Source organism: Bufo bufo, chromosome 8 (genome assembly GCF_905171765.1).
Source record: "Bufo bufo chromosome 8, aBufBuf1.1, whole genome shotgun sequence".
Classification (NCBI taxonomy): domain Eukaryota; kingdom Metazoa; phylum Chordata; class Amphibia; order Anura; family Bufonidae; genus Bufo; species Bufo bufo.
The window spans coordinates 25,461,113-25,480,575 of record NC_053396.1 but is presented as its reverse complement, the minus strand read 5'-3'; the positions used below and the strand labels follow the sequence as shown (position 1 = coordinate 25,480,575).

General features: G+C 45.7%; 1 protein-coding gene across 6 annotated transcripts in view; it reads left to right on the top strand.

The window, feature by feature from the left end:
* The window catches only part of FLNA (filamin A), a 111,475-nt gene that overhangs the window by 74,007 nt on the left and 18,005 nt on the right, over window positions 1-19,463 (top strand). For 2 of the 6 annotated variants that reach the window (XM_040405189.1, XM_040405186.1), the window contains exons 10-31: window positions 2,387-2,524; window positions 4,525-4,651; window positions 4,774-4,910; window positions 5,057-5,250; window positions 5,361-5,474; window positions 5,566-5,709; window positions 6,236-6,359; window positions 7,553-7,713; window positions 9,422-9,512; window positions 9,600-9,769; window positions 9,863-9,980; window positions 10,264-10,526; window positions 11,304-11,901; window positions 11,997-12,170; window positions 12,265-12,427; window positions 12,600-12,760; window positions 13,520-13,690; window positions 13,769-13,892; window positions 14,293-14,449; window positions 14,926-15,115; window positions 16,150-16,173; window positions 19,169-19,416. In XM_040405189.1, coding sequence (XP_040261123.1) covers window positions 2,387-2,524; window positions 4,525-4,651; window positions 4,774-4,910; window positions 5,057-5,250; window positions 5,361-5,474; window positions 5,566-5,709; window positions 6,236-6,359; window positions 7,553-7,713; window positions 9,422-9,512; window positions 9,600-9,769; window positions 9,863-9,980; window positions 10,264-10,526; window positions 11,304-11,901; window positions 11,997-12,170; window positions 12,265-12,427; window positions 12,600-12,760; window positions 13,520-13,690; window positions 13,769-13,892; window positions 14,293-14,449; window positions 14,926-15,115; window positions 16,150-16,173; window positions 19,169-19,416 — 3,791 coding nt within the window. Of the gene's footprint in view, window positions 1-2,386; window positions 2,525-4,524; window positions 4,652-4,773; window positions 4,911-5,056; window positions 5,251-5,360; window positions 5,475-5,565; window positions 5,710-6,235; window positions 6,360-7,552; window positions 7,714-9,421; window positions 9,513-9,599; window positions 9,770-9,862; window positions 9,981-10,263; window positions 10,527-11,303; window positions 11,902-11,996; window positions 12,171-12,264; window positions 12,428-12,599; window positions 12,761-13,519; window positions 13,893-14,292; window positions 14,450-14,925; window positions 15,116-16,149; window positions 16,174-19,168; window positions 19,417-19,463 lie in introns of all 6 variants that reach the window. The other 4 variants (XM_040405190.1, XM_040405187.1, XM_040405188.1 and 1 more) reach the window with 2 other exon arrangements.

The window sequence follows — 19,463 nt, the reverse complement described above, 5'->3', positions numbered from 1 at the left end:
AACCGAGGTTCGCTCATCCCTGTTGATGACCAATCCTGCCGGGTGTCGGACCTCCGCCGATCAGCTGTATGAGATCTCCCAGCAGGAAGAGAGATGGCACGCGCTCACTGTCGCATCATACAACTGATCGGCAAGGGTTCCTGAGGATAGGTCATCAATATTAAAACCCGGACAACCCCTTTAATGGCTGTGACACTTGTGCGAGAGCTGCAGCCTCCTGTGTCCACCTACCTGGACAGGACAAAGCGGCAATCCTCTGCACCACTGCTACTAAGGAGGTGGACCGAGACCTTGAAGAGGCTTGTGCAATACTTCTTCAAACCGCAGATTGGTGGCATGTTGAAAATTGGACCCCCATTGGGCTGATATTGATGGATTCGGGCCCTTGCACACCACTGTATGCCCTCCGAGATATACGGTCTGTGAGCGGGCCATATGTCCCGGAGCAGCATTGATCGTGCGCACGGGAGTACACGGCATCATAGATTACAATGATGCTGTGCAAGTCGGGTCGTCCGTGGGTCTTTTGTCCCGCACTCATAAAATCATATGAGTGCAGGAGAGTAGCACCGCGGGCGGCCCGACCTCCACAGCATCATTGTAATCTATGATGCCGTGTACTCCCGTGCGCACAATCAATGCTGCTCCGGGACATATGGCCCGCTCACGAACTGCATATCTCGGAGGGCATACGGTGGTGTGCATGGGCCCTTATTCTGAAGATCCAGGAAACCCCCAGGACATATTGAGGGGAAATGATCTTTGCAAAGAGGGGGGGGGGTTCTCTCTTGTGCTTTCTTGTCCTCCTACAACATGTACTATAATGCTTGCTTGCCACCAGTATATGCTGTCTGTCTATCTCTCTTTATAAATGTACGTTTAGCCTTGTTAGAAATACAAATGTTTCCTATACAATTAGAAATGGCATTGGTCCTGTCCATTTGCACCTTCCTGCTACTTCGTTCACCTGCAGGCAACTTGGTGTGAAGGTTACCGCATGCCTCCTGTGGTGTAGTCCCCTCCTCGCCACCAGGCATCGGTACCACCTTTCATCTAAGACTGTAGTGACTTCAATCTGATTCTCTCTCAATTTTCTGCTATAGAAATTTCTTGTTTTTTCTTTCTTTCTTTTTCTCGTGCCTTCATCTGGGGAGGTGGTCAGCCTGCTGGATCTCTCCTGTCTCTTGCTGCAGTGTCTTCTCTGCTAGTTTGGGGGACGTGAAGGATTTATGGTATATCTGCATGCAGTGTGCTGGAGGTCGTGTGCTAAATAACGTGTTTTATAGAAAATGTTGTTATCTGTTTTGCACTTTTTTTTTATTTAGTTATATCCAAATATGTGCAAATTGTGAACCAAATAGTTAGTTAATACGGTTGAAAAATTATATAAGTTCATAAAGTTCAACCAAGGGATAGGTGAGGACGTGAATCCCAGAATACTTTGCAGCAAACCAATCTTGTAAGAATGACGCATGATTTTGTGATGTGTGTATTTTATAGATCATCCTTTTGGTTAAGCTTACTAGACACTGGATTGTCAGTGCAATGCCCAGATTTACATAGGACTGCCCATTACCTAATGTGCATGGGGAGGGGGGGGGGGGGCTTCCGACCCTACACGGACGACCTACTGAGATAAGCAGCTGAATTCCAGTATGAATGAGCTCGGAAGATAAGCTGTCACCAAAGTTGTCGGATAGCAGCCTACCCTTCTCTCCCAATTGAGAGCACATGCACGCTCAGCCGAGTGTGCATGTTGGGAGCTGTCCGATGGCTCTCTAAGGCTACTTTCACATATGCGTCTTTGCTGTCCAGTTTTGCGATCCGGCATGGTATCTCGAAGCCACGACAAAAACGCATCCGTTAAAATAATACAACCGTCTGCATCCGCTCAGAACAGGTCTGTTTGTATTATATTGAAACTGAACATGCCAGATCTGGCACTAAAACCATTGTAAGTCAAGGAGTGCTGGATCAGTTTTTTTCAGACACGAAAAACAGATCTGGTACCCATTGACTTACAATGGTTTTAGTGGCGGATCTGTTTTTCATGTCTGGGGGAAAAAATGGATCCGGCGCCGTTGACTTGCATGGTTTTTGATGCCGCATCCGGCGTCTTTCAGTTTCCCATGCCGCATACAAAAAAGCTGCTTGCAACAAACCGGAACAGAATGCATTCTGGTGCACTCCATTTCGGTTTGTTCGGTTTTGTCCCTATGGACAAAACTTAACTTTTTTTTTTTTCTTTTTTTTTCTCTCCCGTTTTGAGATCTTCTGACGGATCTCAAAGCCAGAAAGGAAAACGCAGATGTGAAAGTAGCCCAAGATGTGTAGTCGTTGTAAGGTTTTCTTTGACTCTAAAATGTCTTCTGTACTGGTGTTCCAGCTTCAAATCCTACTGCCTGTCGCGCTGTGGGCCGTGGCTTGCAGCCAAAGGGTGTGCGTGTAAAGGAGACGGCGGATTTCAAGGTCTACACCAAAGGAGCCGGAAGTGGAGAACTCAAAGTTGTGGTCAAGGGACCAAGTGAGTAAGATGTTGAGTCGGGCCGGCTGTTTCCTCTGGTATTGAAGTTCCTAATCTGTACGTGTAAAACAGTCTCTCCGGGGACTGTATGAAAATGAGAGGTCTACATCTGGCAAGGTGCCCTCTCCTGGCTGGTAGCTGAAGTACAATGAAGCCTGTTGATCCCCTAGCGATACAGGCCTCTACTGCGGCCGGGTCAGTCTGAGCTGCCGTTACCTCCCCGTCCTGTCAGGAATTACTTTGTCTTAACAGCCCGGAGCATTTAGTGCTGACCCTTCACAAATTCCAAGTTTCTGTAGTCGGCTGGCCTGATCGCTCCCCAGAGGACAACCCTTCCCATTCCTTTGCTGGCTTCCATGAAACGCAGAGCGTCTGAAGGAAAAGTTCTTATGGGAAGCACTTTGGGGGGTCATTTATTAAGACCTGCGTTTTAGACCCTTTATAGGGGGTCTAAAAGCGCCTACAATACGCCTAATATAAGCTTATTTCTGGATAATAAATGACCCCCTTTGTTTTTATATAGCTTTTTTTTTTTTTTTTTTTTTTTTTTTTTTTTACAGATCCTCAATCTGTACATAAAAAAAGAAAAATCTAAAGCCATAGGAGTGAATACAATAACTGTTCCAGGAGGCACATTTTTATATTAAAAACACAATTTTGTATATTCTAGTTACATATTCATGAACGGAGGAGCGCTTGGAAAGGGAATCGGTCACCAGTGATCTCCCTAGCCAGCTGTTTGCATAGACACATTTTTTCTCTTGTTGGATCCGAGACTTTGTCCCAGAGTCGTGCTACTTTTTTTTAATCCAAAAAGTAGGCCTTTGGTGCAATGGGGGCATCGCCTTTGCTCTTTTTGCACCCAAGCTCCACTCCTTTCTGTGGCCAACCCTTCCTGCTTTGAGAGGGCCAGGCAGGGAGGGAGTGGAGCTTGTGTAAAACAAGAGCAACAAGGACTCCCTCGTTGCACCAAAGGCCTAATTTGCAAATTATGAAAAGTATCCTACCTCGGGGGACAAAGTTTTTAAATCGGGTGACACACAGCTATGTCTATGCAAGCAGTTTGATAGGGAAGTCGCTGGTGACAGATTTCCTTTGAAACATGCAGTGATCATGGCTTCATACTCCATAGAAGTGTCTCATATTGGTGATACAATTCTGTCTCAAAGTAAGCAAACCTGGTGCCTGTCTAGATAGTTTAAAATCTTCTATGAATAGTGAGGGCAGGTTCACACCGTTCTTGGAGGAGGATTTTAGGCCAAAGCCAGGAGTGGATTTGAATGGAATTGGAAATCTAAAGGCAGGACTCCTACGTCTTCTTCTTGCTGGATCCACTCCTGGCTTTGGCTGAAAAACCAGCAGGGAAATGGGTCTCTCAAAAACTGAACTGTCCGGCTGAAATACAGAATAGGCCTTGCAGTGTGCAGAGACTCCGTGCTGTAGGCACTCCATACACCCCTTATAGCACCAGATGACATATTGTCCCCTTGAAGCTGTAAGCGGTGCACGTGTCCGAGACCCTTCTGTGCCCTGTAGACACTTGGGAACGTCCTTTAGGTTACCAGGCGATCATGATTGCACCACACCGCCGATTTACATGAATTCTGGACAGCGACGAAAGCTTTAAGGCTCATGCAGATGGCTGTTGATCGGCCATTCCGTGCATTGGGAACCGCACCAGCTGTGCGGCTGGCACAGACTGATCTAGACCCGTTCAATATTTTTGCAGTGCGGAGGCACAGAAAAACCCCACAGAAGTGCTCCGTAGTGCTTCCGTTCTACACCGCACCTTCCAGATTGCGGGCCCGTATATTGTAGACCTGCTGTTTGTGGGATGCAATATGGGCACGGCAATATGGGCACGGCCGGGAAACTGCTGTCTGCATGATCCCTTACAGTTCTTTCCACAAGCAAAGCCTCCATAGTTTATAGCCTTCACTTGGTTATTTGGCGCCAGTATATTCTGGGAACGCTTTATGAATAGAATCTGTTCTTCATAGAGGGAACAGAGGAACGTGTTAAACAGAAGGACTTGGGAGATGGCGTCTATTATTTTGAATACTATCCAGCAACTCCTGGAAACTACACGGTGACCATCACATGGGGAGGACAGAACATCCCGCGAAGGTCAGTAATAAACACCTGGTGCATGAGCTCTGGGATCCGCAGATGTATAGACCCTTAATATTTAGGCCAGTAAAGCAAATTTGCATTATGTTTGTATATAAAATGGTTTTCTTTATCCTTAGTCCATTTGAGGTCAAGGTTGGCACAGAATGTGGGCAGCAGAAAGTACGAGCATGGGGTCCTGGCCTTGAAGGAGGAGTCGTTGGAAAATCTGCTGACTTTGTAGTTGAAGCTATTGGAGATGATGTGGGCACTCTAGGTGGGTTCATTTTGAAGTTCCCACTAATGGGCATCCCTGTAACCAACTTGCAGATCCCCCAAATCTATGATGTGAAGGGGTTTGAAAACCTGTAGGACCCCTTGGCTGGTGTCGGCCCGTCTTATGTCTAAACTTCCTTTGTGCAGGGTTTTCTGTGGAAGGTCCCTCACAAGCCAAGATTGAGTGTGATGATAAAGGCGATGGGTCTTGTGATGTGCGATACTGGCCTCTGGAAGCTGGAGAATACGCCGTACATGTCCTGTGCAACAATGAAGACATCAAGCTGAGCCCCTTCATGGCAGAAATCAAACCAGCCCCCAAAGATTTCTATCCGGAGAAAGTAAGACCATTTTGGCCCCTTGATTGTAACCTGTTTATTGAAGTGGAACTCTTCCAGTAAAGCTCTTGGTGGTGCCTTCAGACTTTAAATGTAATGAATTTTTCCTAAAGGTGAAAGCCTATGGCCCTGGTCTGGAGAAGTCTGGACTTGCCATCAATAAGCCAGCAGAGTTCACAGTTGATGCCAAACAAGGAGGAAAGGCGCCCCTTAAAGTGTCTGTGCAGGTAAGTAGCTGTCCTACCATCGGAAGCATTCAAGTTCCTGGAACTCTTTCTAACAGGGGTTATTTTTTTTTTTTTGTATTAATTTTTTTAGGATTCAGAAGGAAACCCTGTGGACGTTACCACAAAGGATAATGGCAATGGAACCTACAGCTGCAGCTATACACCAAAGAAACCATTGAAACACACAGCCGTGATATCCTGGGGTGGAGTGAACATTCCTAATAGTCCTTTCAGGGTAAGTGTAGGAGCTAAAGGTATGTGCGCACACGGCGTGAAAATTACACACCTGAATCCTCGATTAAATCTGCATGTTTTAAAGGGCATCTGTCAGCAGTTTTGTACTTGTCAAACTAGCTGACCTGTTGCATGTGTGTCTGTGTTGGTCTCATGTTCATATGTGCCTGCATTGCTGAGAAAAATGAAGTTTTAATATATGCAAAAGAGCCTTTAGGAGCAACGGGGGCGTTACCCTTACACCTAGAGGTTCTGGTCTCTCTGCACTTTGAAAGGGCCAGGCATGCTACCAGTTTCCCTGCCTGGCCCTGTCAAAGTGCAGAGAGAGCAGAGCCTCTAGATTTAATGGTAACTGTCCCGTTGCTCCTAGAGGCGAATCCGCAGGATGCCTCAAATCTGCTGCAGATTTAAAGTTTTGGCATAACCTACTTGTGAATTCACCCTGACTCGTAATGAACTGTATAAATTATAAACTGGTGGAACATACTGGATAGTTAAAAATAAACAACTGAATTTTCTGTTGTCAGATGACTATTGGTGCTGGCAGCCACCCCAACAAAGTTAAGGTTTATGGACCTGGTGTTGCTAAAACCGGCTTGAAAGCGCATGAGCCCACCTATTTTACTGTGGATTGTACAGAGGCTGGACAAGGTGAGTGACATTTAGTCGCACAACGTTTCTTGTCTAAGGGCTGTATTACTATATCGGACATTAAGGGCATGTCCGATAGGTCGTGGCTCCAGGGCTCCCACCTTTTGGGAGATATGGATCCCGCTCCAAATGAGTGTCTAAGGCTACTTTCACACTAGCGTTTTTGCTGGATCGGGCAGGGTTCAGCAAAAACGCTTCCGTTACTGATAATACAACCATCTGCATCCATTAAGAACGGATCCGGTTGTATTATCTTTAACCTAGCCAGGGCGGATCCGTCATGAACTCGTTTTAAGTCAATGGGGGTCGGATAAGTTTTCTATTGTGTCAGTGAAAACAGATCTGTCCCCATTGACTTGCATTGTGGGTCATGACGGATCCGTCTTGCTCCTCATCCCCTGACGGAAAGAAAACCGCAGTTTGCTCTCCGGTATGGGAACGGAATTCATTTTGGAGCATTCTGTTCGGTTACGGTTTGTCCCCATTGACTAGGAATGGGGACTAAATGGAAGCGTTTTTTTTCCAGTATTGAGACCCTATGGTGGATCTCAATACCGGAAAATAGAAATGCTAGTGTGAAAGTAGTCTTGGTTGTACTTTGAGTTGCTGAAATGGACAAGGGTTTCCTTACTCCCATAAAGTACAATAAAGATGGTCACCTGTGCACATCATCCACTCCGTCCTGGAGTGCAGGACATATTGGGGTCCCAGAAATGGCTGCAGTGGACCATTGTATAGTACCTGTCCCTGCTCCCGACGCTACATGCTAGTTTTCTTTGACATGGAAAATACTTGTGCAATGACCAGACACAACAAGCATGTCTGTGACCAGATGGTTGGGGGCCACATAGAATGGAGTCATGGGCCCCATGTGGCCCCTGAGATGCAAGGTTGTGTACACCTGTGTTAGATTATTTCTTCCACCTATAAGGCTATATTCTCACGGCCGTATTATGGATCCATATGGCAGTTGCGTGTTCATCAGAAAAGCTGCTGCCATGTCCATATTACCCTTGAGGGCTTTGAGTGGCTTTGCCCGTAATGCTCTCTGTGATGTCTGTGTACTCAGGGAAGTCTTATTAATAAGCGTCCAAGTCGGTATGCTTGTAGGTTTCAGTCGACAACTACATCATCCACAATATGCTGCCAAGATGAGAGTAGTGATTGACTGTCCTGTACAAATCTCTCCTTAGGGGATGTGAGCATTGGAATCAAATGTGCTCCTGGAGTTGTGGCTCCAGCTGAAGCCGACATAGACTTTGACATCATCCGTAATGACAACGACACGTTCACGGTGAAGTACACCCCACCAGGAGCTGGAAGCTATACCATCATGGTTCTCTTTGCAGGCCAGGTACTTATGCTCGTCATCCGTCCAGTTAACGTCGCTCTGGGGAATCTGAATCTGGCTTCAGATGCCGTGTGAATTTGGCACAAAGGTCAATTTAGTTTATCTTCTAAGGGACTGCATTGGGTTTCGGCTTATTTCCGATCCCGCACCCTCGAAGAGAACTGATCTTCTATACATGAGATTATACGGGTCAAGAAACCTAGCGCTATGTCCTTGGCATCTTTTAAAGGGATATTCCCATCTTCATCCCATAAAAAGGGTTTTCAGAGATCTCTATATAGATGACCTATCCATTGGGTAGGTCATCAGTATCTGATCGGTGGGGGTCTGACACCCGGGACCCCTTCCAATCAGCTGTTTGAGAAGGCTGTGGCACTCCTGAGCACAGTGTCCGTACGTAGTATAGAGGCTGTGCGCTCAGCCCTGTTCACTTCTATGGGGCCGAGTTTAGCCTAGGCCACGTGACCGACCAAAATTTCATCACTGGCATAGGGAAGGCTGCAGTGTCGGTGCCTTCTCGGAGAGCTGATCGGCAGGGGTCCCAGGTGCCGGACCTCCATACTATTGGCTTATCCAGAGAAGGTCATCATTAGTAAAATCTCAGAAAACCCCTTTCATGTTTGTGGATGGCATAGCGATTGTCTTTTTCCATAAACTCCAGTATAATGGCAACTATGGGTGCAGCATTGCTCAGCCTGGTCGGCTGTTTTTTGTGACTTTAACCGCTCTGACCAATGCATAAGAGAGTTTCTGATGAATGGCTGATATCGGAATAACACTTTAACATGCATTTTAAGATTTGCTTCTTCTAGAAGTGTACTACAAGTAATAAGTTGCCCTGTATCATATGTATAGAAAATGGTAATGCAAAAGGGTGGGATTTGTGCAAATTAACCTCAAAGTGGATGTTTTGGGGGAATTACAGGCACTGTCCCGAGGACATGGCTTAGTGTGTGTAAACCTTTGCCCTTTTTTAAACTTGGAAAAGGCTTTACTTTTATTTTATTTTTTTATAATAAATTTTATTGGTTTTGTAGCAAAACGTGCTCCTGAAGTTGGACATTTTTGTAGCACTTCTCAATGTAGAGCATACAGAATCCGTATACCATAGCCATGAATGCGGTGTACGGTTTTGGTGTTTTGCAATATTCTCTGCAGGGAGCACGGAACTGGCAGGAGCCCACATCTGTCTGTCCTTGCTGCACTCGTCTGCATAGCATATCAGTGCAGGGATGCCCCCCACTGATGATCTGTGCCAGGCAGGGGCAGCTATGTCCTGTGCAGAGTTCCTGCCTGTTCTCGCCCCCTTTTGATGACAGGTCTGCAGGGCATCCCTGCACCAATGTCCTATGCAAACCTGTCAGTATAGAGGGCACAGGCAGGAACTGTGTACTCCCGCCAGTCCTGTACTCACTGCAGCATGGGTTGCAGAACACAGGATTTGTACACTACCTGTATGGATACAGTGTACGGATTCTGTATGCACTGCAGTGAGAAGCGCTACAGATGGGCACGAACTTTGGGGGCCTGTTTTTGCTGCAAAACCAAGAAAATCTAAAAATATATAAAGGTGTAAAAGCTTGTGTACACTTTAAGTGTCCCAAATGACATTGGCAAGTGTTTGTTTTGTGAAACATCTGCCTTCGGCGGATGCCACAGCCACCAGTGTTTTACATGTGTCTATCTTCATGTCTTTTTGTTTTTCCTTCAGGCCACACCAATGAGCCCCATCCGCATTAAAGTTGACCCATCTCATGATGCTAGTAAAGTGAAGGCTGAGGGGCCAGGACTGAACAAGAGTGGTAAGCTATAGTGGTAGAAGATTCGTCTTGTATTACACTCTTCTAGAGTGGCTTCAACAAACCACATTTTGCATTTTTATTTCTTAGGTGTTGAAATCGGCAAGCCTACCCATTTCACAGTGAACACCAAAGCAGCCGGCAAAGCGAAACTAGATGTGAACTTTACCGGCCCGGCCAAAGGAGATGCTGTGAAGGACTTTGAAGTCATTGACAACCTTGACAACTCACATACTGTCAAATACACACCAGTGCAGCAGGTAACAACCAACGTTTAGGTAGTGTACTGACGTTACAGGGTTTTGTTACACTGTTGCCAGATGTTCATGGGGGTTTTTTTGGTTCCTTTTCAGGGTAATATTGGTGTAAACGTGACCTATGGAGGAGACCATATTCCCAAGAGCCCATTCCCTGTTAACATTGCCCAAACTCTGGACCTCAGCAAGATCAAAGTTTCTGGACTTGGAGACAGTATGTATCATGCACAGAACTGAACGTGGAGATCCAAAGTTTTTTTATTTTATGAGCCATAAGCACCTATTAACTCTAAAACTTACTGCACCTGTCTGTTATAAACTATTACATTTGTAAGCTCTCCTTTATGGAGAGATTGGATCATAATTTTATTGTATAGTATGCCTGTCTTCAAAAAAATCTTATGGATCAGTTGAGATCTAGAACTGGTTGTCTATGCATTGTATGTACTGATCTGTGTGTTTTTTGTGCTGGAGATTGACCTTTTTTTGCTCTTCAGAGGTGGAAGTTGGAAAGGACCAGGAGTTTACAGTGAAGTCTAAAGGTGCCGGAGGACAAGGCAAAGTGGCTTCTAAAATCACCGGCCCATCCAACAAATCTGTTCCTTGCAAAGTAGAACCAGGTCTGAGTCCGGATAATAGCACTGTGAAGTTCATACCTCGGGAAGAAGGACCTTACGAAGTGGAGGTTACATACGATGGAGTACCAGTACCCGGCAGTCCTTTCCCTGTTGAAGCAGTTCCACCAACAAATCCTTCAAAGGTGAGTACTTAAAGGGATTGTCTCATTTAAAACACTGGTGACATATCTGTGTGTGTGTGTGTGTCTGACCTCTAGGGCCCTCTCCTGTCTCCAGAACAGGTCCTTCCCCCGAAAGTGAAGGGGAGAGTCTCTCAATGCTATCCATTCTCTTCTATGGGAATTATTTCTGGCAGTCGCAGAACTCTATGGAGCTCCCTAAAACTGCCAGCTATTTTATTTTTTAAACTCCCATGGAAGTGAATGTAGAGTGTGCAGAGCTGTCCTTCACTTTCAGGGGCACTTTCTGGAGATGGTTGCAGAACCCATTGTGATCTGACGACGTATGCCACCAATGTCTGAGATACATCGCCAATAGTCTATGGTGTTGCACTGCGACATGCTGCGACACGACAGTCGCATAAAATCAATTTGAAATGGATTTCTCTGCGACTGTCTCATGTCGCAGTGCGACACCATAGACAATCATTATAAATATTGTCGCGTGACATCATTTGCAGTGTAGTTGTGCCCTAAGTGTCGCTCGACAAATGTTGTCGTGTAGACCTAGCCTTAAGTATAAATCTAATTGATAAGATTTTATTTTTTTATACTGTATTGGAGTTCAACAGAATTTTTGGAGAACTGTCTTCCATGGTCCCATTTTAACTGAGGCTTGCTGAAATCTGTGCTTGCTCCCATAACGCTATTCGGATGAATGGAACTGTTTTTGAGAACTTGGAAATGTGAATTGTCCTCCATGTCTTGGTTGTCACTAACTTTGTATTTTGTGTGCTTTAGGTTAAGGCTTATGGGCCTGGGCTGAAGGGAGGAAGTGTAGGTTCTCCAACCCCATTCACCATAGACACTAAAGGTGCTGGCCAAGGAGGACTTGGATTGACTGTTGAAGGTCCATGTGAAGCGAAGATTGAATGCCTAGACAACGGCGATGGAACTTGCTCTGTATCCTATTTGCCTACTGAACACGGCGACTACAACATCAATATTCTTTTTGCTGATACCCATATACCTGGATCTCCATTCAAGGCGAAGATTGAGCCTTCCTTTGACCCGACCAAGGTGACTTGTTCAGGCCCTGGTTTAGAACATGCCCAGGTTGGCGAAGCTGGCAAATTTAATGTGGACTGCTCCAATGCTGGCAATGCAGAGTTGACTATTGAAATAATTTCGGACACTGGCATGCAGGCTGAGGTCCATATCCAAGACAATGGAGATGGAACATATACTATTACCTATATTCCACTTTACCCTGGAATCTATACCATTACTATCAAATATGGTGGTCAAATGGTGCCCAACTTCCCCAGCAAACTGCAAGTGACTCCAGCAGTTGATACATCTGGTGTTAAGGTGTTTGGACCTGGAGTTGAAGGAAAAGGTGCGGGAACAAGTTATTTTTTTCTTTTTTGGTTTGGGTGTTGACATGACATTTGGTTTTAAAAAATTTTATTTATTTATTTTCCTTCCTTGCAGGTGTTTTCAGAGAAGCAACTACAGAATTCAGTGTGGATGCCCGGGCTCTGACCAAAAATGGAGGTCCACATGTCAAGACCAGGGTATCAAATCCTTCTGGCAATTTCACTGAAGCCTACGTACAGGATAATGGGGATGGTACATACAAAGTGGAGTATACTCCTTATGAAGAAGGTGAGGTGTTTTATGCAGTTACTCCTCATAGGACCATGCTGTTGGTAGCTTGGTAGGATATGGTTTTACTTATTGGTGTTTTCTATCCACTTAGGTGTTCACTCTGTAGATGTGTCTTACAATGGAAGTCCTGTACCCAAGAGTCCATTCCGGGTTCCCGTGACAGAAGGTTGTGACCCATCTAGAGTCCGAGTCCATGGTCCTGGTATCCAAAGTGGAACAACAAACAAGCCCAACAAATTTACTGTTGAAACAAGGTGATTTCTCCATCATATATTCGTATATGGTTATTTGAGGACCAGGTTTTCTAGTAATTTTTTGGGAAAGGCTTTTTTGTGCTGAAATACCCCTCCAAGTTTTTTTTTTTTTTTTGTTTTTTTTTTTAAATTGGTGTATAACTGCTGGAGGCTTATTTTCTTTCTCTTCTAGGGGTGCTGGTACAGGGGGTCTGGGCTTGGCTGTTGAAGGTCCATCTGAAGCAAAGATGTCCTGCACAGACAATAAAGATGGCAGCTGCTCAGTGGAATATATCCCATATGAGCCTGGCACTTACAGCCTTAATGTCACATATGGTGGACACCAGGTTCCAGGTGAGACTTGAGTTTTGATTGCTATAGGGTACAACCACACGGTGTGTTCATGTCATGGTTTAGCACGGCCGTGGTCTGTATTGTATGGAGTGTGCCCTGTGTCCATTTAAACAGGTTATCGGGATTTTCATATCCATTCCTGCTAATCGGCTGTTTAAGGAAGTCGCTGCGCTCTCCGCAGCTACCGTGATCACCACACTCCTTACAGCTCACCAAGCGCAGCCCCATTCACTTGAATGGGGCTGAACTGCGTCTACTGTCGGCCTTGTGACTGATAGGCCAGTGATGCCATTGTATAAGAGGTCGTGGCCTCTTCAAACAGCTTATTGGTGGGGGATGCATGGTGATGACTTATCCTGAGGATAGGTTATCAATCTGAAATTTCCGGATAACCTCTCTAACAATACAGACCGACTAAACAGTGCAGTCGTAATTAGTCTGCTGCAGCTTGTACAGCCATAGCGTAACCGCTTTATGAGCTTGCCGTATGGTCACCCCCTTAACCTAACTAAAACTGATGGAAACTTGCTCATCGCCTTGTAAAATAGTCTTGACGAAATCTTGCAGGTGTTTCTCTCGCTTCAAATGTTTCAAGGGGTCATGTATTGAAAATGTGAAGTTTCTGTTTGCACTGAGATGAGTGGGGTCAAGGTGGAAGACGAGACTTGTTGGGATTTTGGCTTTCCTTATTTGATGTTCTTTGTTTCTCTGATATTACTATATTTGCACCTGCATCACTGATGCCTTACGATTTTGCAGGCAGTCCATTCAAGGTTCCCGTTACTGATGTCATCGATAGCAGCAAGGTGAAATGTTCTGGTCCTGGACTGAGCCCAGGTCTTGTAAGGGCAAATGTCCCACAGTCCTTCAGTGTAGACACAAGTAAAGCAGGGGTTGCTCCATTGCAAGTTAAAGTCCAAGGTCCAAAAGGTAAGTTGCTGCAGAGATGTAAATGCAGTTCTTTTCTTTGTGTTCCTGGTGGGTATTTCAGCTCATTTTGTTTTGTAGGAATTGTTGAACCTGTGGAAATTGTTGACAATGGAGATGGAGTTCAGACCGTTAACTATGTGCCCACCCGTGAAGGACCATACAACATTGCAGTTCTGTATGGAGATGAAGAAGTGCCACGCAGGTTAGTTAGGATTCTATCTCCATGACAAGTGAGATATGTTAATATCTGATAGAGGTCCAAGTTCTGCCATCCTACCAGTCGGCTCCTTGAAGAGGCTACAGCGCATGGTTGAGCGTTGTGGCCTCTTTACAATATACCAAGCAGAGCACCATACATTGTGTAGTGGCAGCGCTTGACATTGTAACTCTGTCGTAGTCACTTGAATGGGCCTGAACTTCACAAAGGCCATTTGACCGATGGAGGTGAAATCACAGGCAAAGTAAGAGGAGGCAGTGCTTCCACCACCCCTTCAAACTGCTAATTGGTGGCGGTGCTGGGAGTCAGATGGCTCATCAGTATACAAAGCCTTTAATCTGGTGTGAAGAATATTAAAGTATATTTGTCCTCTATTTCTCTGTAGTCCATTCAAAGTAAAAGTTCTGCCCACTCATGATGCCAGTAAGGTAAAAGCTAGTGGCCCAGGATTGAATACAACCGGTGTCCCTGCCAGTCTGCCTGTGGAATTTACTATTGATGCCAAGGATGCTGGAGAGGGTCTCCTTGCAGTTCAGATAACGGTAAGTGTCGTGACTTGTAGCGAAGGGGCACCGCATATCACAAATTGTGAACACGCCCTGTAATGGGCTTTGAGTTTTTATGCACCGAAAACCACCTATTGTAATAGGGTCACGATGGATTTCATCTTGGTGTCAAGCACCACTATCCTTACTGTGCCTTCAGAAATGCCCAATGGAAGGGACTGTAAGGCTGTGTTCACATCTGCATCGGGAGCATCCATTCTAATTGCACTGTGGCAGAACCCAATGGATACCATTTTAAGTCACTAGGGGTCTGTTGGTCGCTGCTAGTGTCCATTGTGCAGGTGTCTGGTTTATGATGAAGCCATGATGCAGATGTGAACAGAACCCAAGACGCACTCTGACTATTCTAGCATCCGAATCCTCTGGAGATTGCCAGAAGCTCAACTACTGGAAATTAAAGTTAGTATAAAGACCCCATTAGCTCAATGCTAAATGTATTAATTTATTTCCAGGATCCTGAAGGAAAACCCAAGAAGGCCACTATCCGTGACAATCAAGATGGGACTTACACGGTGTCCTATGTGCCTGACATGACTGGGCGCTACACTATTCTCATCAAATACGGAGGGGATGAGATTCCATATTCACCTTATCGCATCCGTGCCGTGCCAACAGGCGATGCCAGCAAATGCACAGTGACAGGTAGGCGATTCTTTGGTTGTATATGGTATTCCACCCTCTGATAAAGATCAGGTGCCTTGATTCTTCTGTATATGACCTACCTTGAAAGTAGTTTAAAGGGGTTCTCCGGGCTTTTAATATTGACAACCCTTCCTCGGGATAGGTCCTCAATATCAGATCTGACACCTGCCGATCAGCTGTACAACGAGATGGCGCATGCAGTTGGCACGTTCAGTCTTCTCTTCCTGCCCACTGCTGCAGTCTATGGCAAAGCTGCAGCCAACGGGAAGAGAGGCTGCATGGCATCCAGCTGATCGGCGGGGGTGCTGGATGTCGGACCCCCGTCGATCTGATGTTGATCTATCCTGCGAATAGGTCATCAATATTAAGAGCCCGGAGAACCCCTCTAAGTCCTGTATGGCAACACGTAGGAGGTCCACAACAGAATATCCACTTGATATCTGGTCAAAATCCACACCAAATCGTGTGGATTTTAGTGCAGAAATTGCCCCCGATATTGTAAAGGGTGAAATTCACAGTAACACCAATTGACCTGCTGCCGATTTAATATCCACCGCCCATGTCAATCTGTATGTGGAATCCAATTCGGACTGTCTGGGTGGAGTTTTGTTTAAACCTCATCCACTATGTGGCTACTGTATCTGCTGCAATTCTTCGCAGAAAATTCCAGGTTTCCACTACTGTGGCCATACATTCGAGCAGCAAATGCAGTTTGAGAAGGTCCCATTTTGCAGAGTACTGGATCGTGTAGTCCTGTTACCTGAGCTAGCTGCTGGTCTAGGACAGGCTCGTGGACCCCTCCGAAAAGCTTTGCGTAGCGCAGGGCAGAGCGTGGAATGCCTTTAAGACTCCTCCCGTCGCTCTCCTCACACTGCTTTATACGTACACACTTCTCAACGCTGCACACGGTTTATGGCGTAACATGTTGTGATGTAAATTGATCTCTGCTGATGTGTATATTGTTATGCACTTTACCCTCACGTTGTCACCTTGTCTCACGTTACCTTTCCTTGCTCTTTGCCCTTTCACCTCAGTGTCAATCGGAGGTCACGGGCTAGGTAAGCCGCTTGCTAGTCTCGACTAAACCTTTTTATTCTCCCTCTCCCGTGTTTTTTATTTTTTTATTTTTTAAGTTGGACATGATTTCTGATCTTTCTGGCAGTCCAGGTCCTGGCATTCACAGTTGTTCTAAGCATTACTATATGGGCATAGCCCGGCCCTTGTAATCACGATCGATTACATTGCATTCTTTCCACATTGTTCTTGCGTTGAACGTCCTTTACGTGGCAACGTGTTCCAGAGATGCTTAGCAGATGGATGGTTTTCTTAGAAAATATTCAGTATAATTGGTCATTAGGACAAATTTATAAAACTTGTGCCAACCTGAATCCCAAAGATTAGCCTCGGTCTGTTGGGTTGAGTTATCCCTTTAACTGCAAATGTAACAGCTGTGAATCGCCCAGATGGCAAAGTGACTGTACAGATGGGCTGGGAAGGTGGCTTCTCTAATTGTAGGCATGAAATCCATTCTTGGTGTAACTGCAATGGCCGGTGTCCACCAACGTGCCCCTGTTTAGACTTGAAAGGCTGGACTGGTCTTCAGTAGACATTCTCCAGCTTTTTAACAGGGAATCTGTTGCCAGGTTTATGCTGCCCTATGTAAGGGCAGTGGAAGTTGGTGACTGAGACCCTGGTTTCATTGTCACTTGTCAATATGGGGGTCGTCTTCAGAAAGTCTGAATCGGTGAGTGAAGCCAGGAGTCCTCTGAGCACCGGATTCCTGGTATTTATGAGGCCAGCTCCCGTTGCTTTCTATTAGGGCCCAATGCATGGCAATTTGCAGTCCCCAATGCATGGGCAACATCCAAGCGGTTTCCGCAGACCCGTTCAGTTGGATGGGTCAATGATCCATCCGTACCTCAAAAAATAGAACATGTTCTATTATTTTTTGCGGTGCGGAGGCATGGAGAGAAACCCTACGGGAGCAGTCCGTAGTGCTTCCGCGCCTCCGGACCTTCCGGATTATGGACCCATTCAAGTGAATGGGTCAGCATCCGTGATGCGGTGGGTGCAGACGACCTGTGCCCGTATATTGCACACCCGCTTTTTGCCGCCCGCAATGCAGGCATGGCCGGGCAACAGCTGTGTGCATGAGCCCTTGGGGTGCCTTCAAACTCTGCGGATCTTGTGGCCGAGTTTTCCATTAATGAAAATCGCGGCAAGCACATAGATATATGCAACCCTCATTCAGGTGAATGGTACAGATTTTTTCAGTCGCAGAAAACCCTGCAACAAAATCCGCAGCGTGTGAATGTACCCTAACTGTGCATAGAGAAAGCTGTAAATCGTCAGCTAGACGGAGGGAGCCGCGGACGAATAAGGATGATTGAGAGGACTCTAGGCCCACACGGTGCTCAGCATCTGAGAAACTGATTTTATCGAATCCATTTTGAGAGGTGACACTGAAATCAAATCAGGGTCTCTGTCTCTACTTCATACTGGCCTCCCCTAGGGCAGCATACTTGATTTGATTCCCTTTAAAGACCCCTGGTAACCTGCATTTTGGTGGCGGTGAAAGGTGGGATATACGGGGATCAGATATTGCATTATTGGATTTGATATGAAGCTGGTTTGTGGTTATGGAGTGTGGCATGTATTACTCTAGAATACTGTCTGCGAGAAGATGCCACCAATGTATTTAGTCCTTTTTTGGACGCTGAGCTTTTAGATGCTCCAGCAAATTACCTAACTTGGATCCTCCTGATTTGGTCCCAAATTTATGCAGATAGTCCTCCCCTTACTGAACTGAGACCCATTAATAGCGGAGTCTTTTCTGACCACTCTTGGGCATGTTTATGTAATTTGCCATTAATTTAAGTACAGGCGGTGGGGACATCCAGCTGGCACCGCATGCCTATATATGGGTGATGTTCTAATATGTTGGCACTCTTCCATATTGGCCGCAAGCCTATGCATTCAATTAGTAGGGGGTTAAATCTCTGCCCTAAATGGGTAGAGAACGTATCTCGCCACTTATTCTGGAGGCTTCAACTAATAATTGTATGTATGGCTCCATGTATCCTAAGAGCTGTTTTAGGTTAGGCCACACTCCCTAACCAAGAACTGTAGGACGTGAGTTGGGATGTGGGGGTTCTTTACTCCATGGTTTTTAAGTCTCTTCTGTTTTTTGCTTTTGCATGCCTGCTTTGTATGGCTCCTCTACAACAATCTCTAATCCTTTTAATTGCATCTCTAATTCCACTTTGCTCTGCACCCTCTTCCACCCTCTCCTGCTCGTCTCTTCAGCACTTGCGTTCTTCTGGAAATCAGTCCCTCAGGAAATTTTTATTTTTCTCTATTCACAAATACACGGTTAGGTCACCAATTCTGGAGGTAACCTCTTACAAGTATGGCCTAGTCACTTTCGTACAGAAACATGCAATAGACTGTACCTTTTTTATTGTACTCACTTTGATTGGCATCCCATTGCCCTTTTGGGGGTACCTCTAAACCCATTTCTATGTTCCTTGCACACAAAGCCTTCCAGCGAGTTTTGGGGGGTTTTGCATTTTCATTGAAGACCTCATGGTACAATGGACCTCTTTGTGGTGTCAAGGTTTTGTTTTTGTGAGATCACAACCAATATGGTGTTTTAAATGTTAGTAGGTCCTTTTTACTTTTGAGGATTTGGGGGTCACTAACTATATCTTCACTTCTTGGGGTGAATGGTAGATGGAGGTAACGTGTCCATGTGGTCATTGTGGGACATCTGGGCTCCAGACCACTAGTCATGAGTGACCCATAACTTGCCCAAAGGTCTTGTCTCCGTTTCTGTGAGGATGACTTTCTTCTATTTGCATAAAAATTTCCTGAGAACTGAGCTTCCTGTAGAACTGAGGGGGGTCTGGCTGTGAATGCCGAAGGGTTTGGCCAGTTTTTTTAGGGTGGTGGCGCATGGAACTTGCTGGGAAAGTAGAACCATGATGACCTCTCATTTCACCCCTCTTACTATGTACCTTCCTACTCTCCCCACAACATCTTGGTTCCACGCAGGTGCTGGCATTGGACCCACTATCCAGATTGGTGAAGAGACTGTAATAACAGTTGATGCCAAGGCTGCCGGAAAGGGTAAAGTGACGTGTACAGTGTGCACACCAGACGGCACTGAAGTGGATGTAGATGTCGTAGAAAACGAAGATGGAACTTTTGATATCTTCTACACGGCACCTCAGCCTGGCAAATATGTCATTTGTGTGCGCTTTGGTGGGGAACACATCCCGAACAGCCCCTTCCAAGTTACAGTAAGTATGAGGGGAAACTTCTTTTAATCTTTACACTTTTTAAGATA